Source organism: Chinchilla lanigera, unplaced genomic scaffold, assembly GCF_000276665.1.
Source record: "Chinchilla lanigera isolate Chin_1 unplaced genomic scaffold, ChiLan1.0 scaffold00063, whole genome shotgun sequence".
NCBI lineage: Eukaryota > Metazoa > Chordata > Mammalia > Rodentia > Chinchillidae > Chinchilla > Chinchilla lanigera.
The window spans coordinates 11,378,736-11,381,149 of NW_004955464.1; the positions used below are offsets into that span (position 1 = coordinate 11,378,736).

A 2,414-nucleotide genomic window follows, 5' to 3' on the forward strand; every position below is an offset into this window, starting at 1 on the left:
GGTGAGCCTACATTCATTTACCTATTTCTTGTGGAATTCTGACAATGATTTTAAAAGAACATCAGAAAACGTATGAAAGTCACTTAGCAAAGTGCTTGGTATATTGCATTAATAGTACTCAGAATCAAATCTGAAAAATCTCTCAAAGTCAGACAGAGGCAGATCTAGGTGTTACTCTCGTCACCTGGGAATGTTTTTGATAATGTGCAACTCTACAGATTAATGCCCATCCCAACCCACCTACCTCCAACCATCCCATAACACTCTGATTCTTCTTCATTTGCTCAGCTGTAAACTTAACTTAAAAAACAAAATACGGTCATTGTACCCTGGGTTTAACACCCAGAGAGCTTCTTCAGGTGCAAATGCATTCCGTCCTTGGGTTTGAGGACAGTGTGGTTTGAGAAGGAAAGAGGCCGGGTGAGGTCTGGAGACACTCTGAAGCGGAGCAGAATCAAAGCAATGGCCACCTTCAACTCAACCATGGCAAGCTGCTGCCCGATGCAGTTCCTGCAGACAGGGAGAGGGTGAAAAGGATGCTTGAAGCAATGACTTCTTTTTTTCTGATTCTCTAACAAATTTCTAGAATAACAAGTCTGAAGACCACAGTAAACTGCATTTTCACTCTAAATGTTGTAGAAACCTTTGGGCTTTGGCTTTACATTATTCACTGCAAAAATGTGGACTGGGAGGCCTTAACATGATGCCCTTCCTAAACAAGCAGTGGGGAACTTTGGCATTACCCTGGGAACTTTCTCCTGTATTGGAGAGGGTTATGTGGAGCCCATGGACAGCAACTTACACATGGGATTGCTTTCTGAGGCATGGCTATATAGGATGTAATAAGAAATGGCACAGTCCATGACAAAACTGACTCTTCCATGAGCTCAAGCAGACATCATGTGCGACCTATGAGAAGATGGAAGAACTTATAGGATAGAGGGGCTGAAGGGATGCAGCAATTCCTATCTAAACATTTTGTGTATTTTCAACAGCTTCAAATTACCCTCACCTTGGTCCAGCTGAGAATGCTAAGAAAGCGTAGGGGTGTCTTTGATCAGAATTCTCCTTAGTGAATCTCAAGGGGTCAAAGACCTAAAATGGGAAGACAAACACATAACCATCCCCAAAATAACATAAACACATTTCTAAAGCTACTACTTAGTGCTAATCAACAGAGGCATAATGTGAAACGTGTAATTTTAAGTGTTCTTGCAGCCACAATTTTAAAAAGATGAAATTACTTTTCATAACAGAATTTATTTAACAGAAAAATCTATTCCAACCTGTAATCAATATAAATAGTTATTAAGGAAAAAGTTCATGTTTGGAGGTACTAGGTCTTCAAAATCCACATCTCAGTTCTGGCTAGCCACATTTCAAGTGCTCAGCAGCTACATGAGGAGTGAAGCCTAAAATATTGTGTGGTCAATTGTAGTGACAACATGTAGTCCTGCTTCCTTTTATGTGTAATACAGTCGAAACCCAAGCCGTGTGTAGAAACAAAGCACTGGTACTTGAGTGTTTTAAATTTTAAGAACACTGAATCAAGGAGCTACACATCTTCTCTTTGCCTCTCCACATCCTCCTTCCTCTCTTTCCCAGTCTCTTCTGGGCTCCGGGAAGCTAACATGAATGGTTTCCCATTGTACTTGTACAATAAAAAGCATTGAGCAGGGGTCTGGAGAGTGAGAGGAGAGTCTGTCCCTGACTCCTCCCTGCCAGATGCCTCGGGCCGGCTGTTTCTCTACCACAGTTCCTAGTTGATGGCCCTTTTCCCGGAAGTGCTCTCTTTCTAGTTTCTGTAACTCTCCCTTCTGGGTCCCATCAGGCCTAAAATAGGAAAGCACTTCCGGTAGACATGTGCTCTAGTTTGCTTTCCCTAAACTGCCCATATCTTTCCAAATAGTTTGTTTGCAAAGCACTAAAATTTCCCTATTTGAGTATGTCATTAATTTCTCTCTAGGAGCCGACTGTTTTATTCAGCAAAAGAGAGCCTGACTTGCCTGCATTAGTCTAGCCACAGATTGGCAGATATTGAAGGAAGTGCTTTGTAGAGCTTGAGAAACAATTTAGGGCAGATTGTGTGTGATTATGTCAATCTGCTCATTCAAAGATAAAGCAGGGATGGGGAAGAGAACATGTTTCTATTAGTGAACAAGTTTTTGCAGTTTATGTTTATTTTTGCTGTCTTTGTTTTAACTGAATCATCACTTGCATGCTTGGCTGCCAAAAAATGAGTTGCACAGCACTCCTTCTCAGAAGTATGTCCGTGGAAGACAGTCATACCTGTGGGCTATTCCAGACAGCAGGGTTGTGGTGAAGACCCCAAATACTGAGAACCACATTCATTCCTGAGGCAGGAGGGAAATTAAAAAAGAATGCGGGGGGGAAAAACAGGGAAAAAATGGAAA

At 41.7% G+C, this 2,414-nt stretch overlaps 1 protein-coding gene across 4 annotated transcripts in view; it reads right to left on the reverse strand.

Moving 5' to 3' along the window:
• LOC102010235 (cytochrome P450 4X1) overlaps positions 1–2,414 on the reverse strand; it is a 42,217-nt gene that overhangs the window by 5,519 nt on the left and 34,284 nt on the right. Inside the window, exons 10-12 of one of the 4 annotated variants that reach the window (XR_001236710.1) lie at positions 2,290–2,354; positions 1,013–1,095; positions 245–510 (exon numbers count right to left, since the gene is read on the reverse strand). Coding sequence is in view for 3 of the 4 variants with exons in the window: in XM_013521750.1 (XP_013377204.1) it covers positions 336–510; positions 1,013–1,095; positions 2,290–2,354 (323 nt within the window). In the remaining variant the exon portion in view is untranslated. Of the gene's footprint in view, positions 511–1,012; positions 1,096–2,289; positions 2,355–2,414 lie in introns of all 4 variants that reach the window. The other 3 variants (XM_013521750.1, XM_013521751.1, XM_013521752.1) reach the window with 3 other exon arrangements.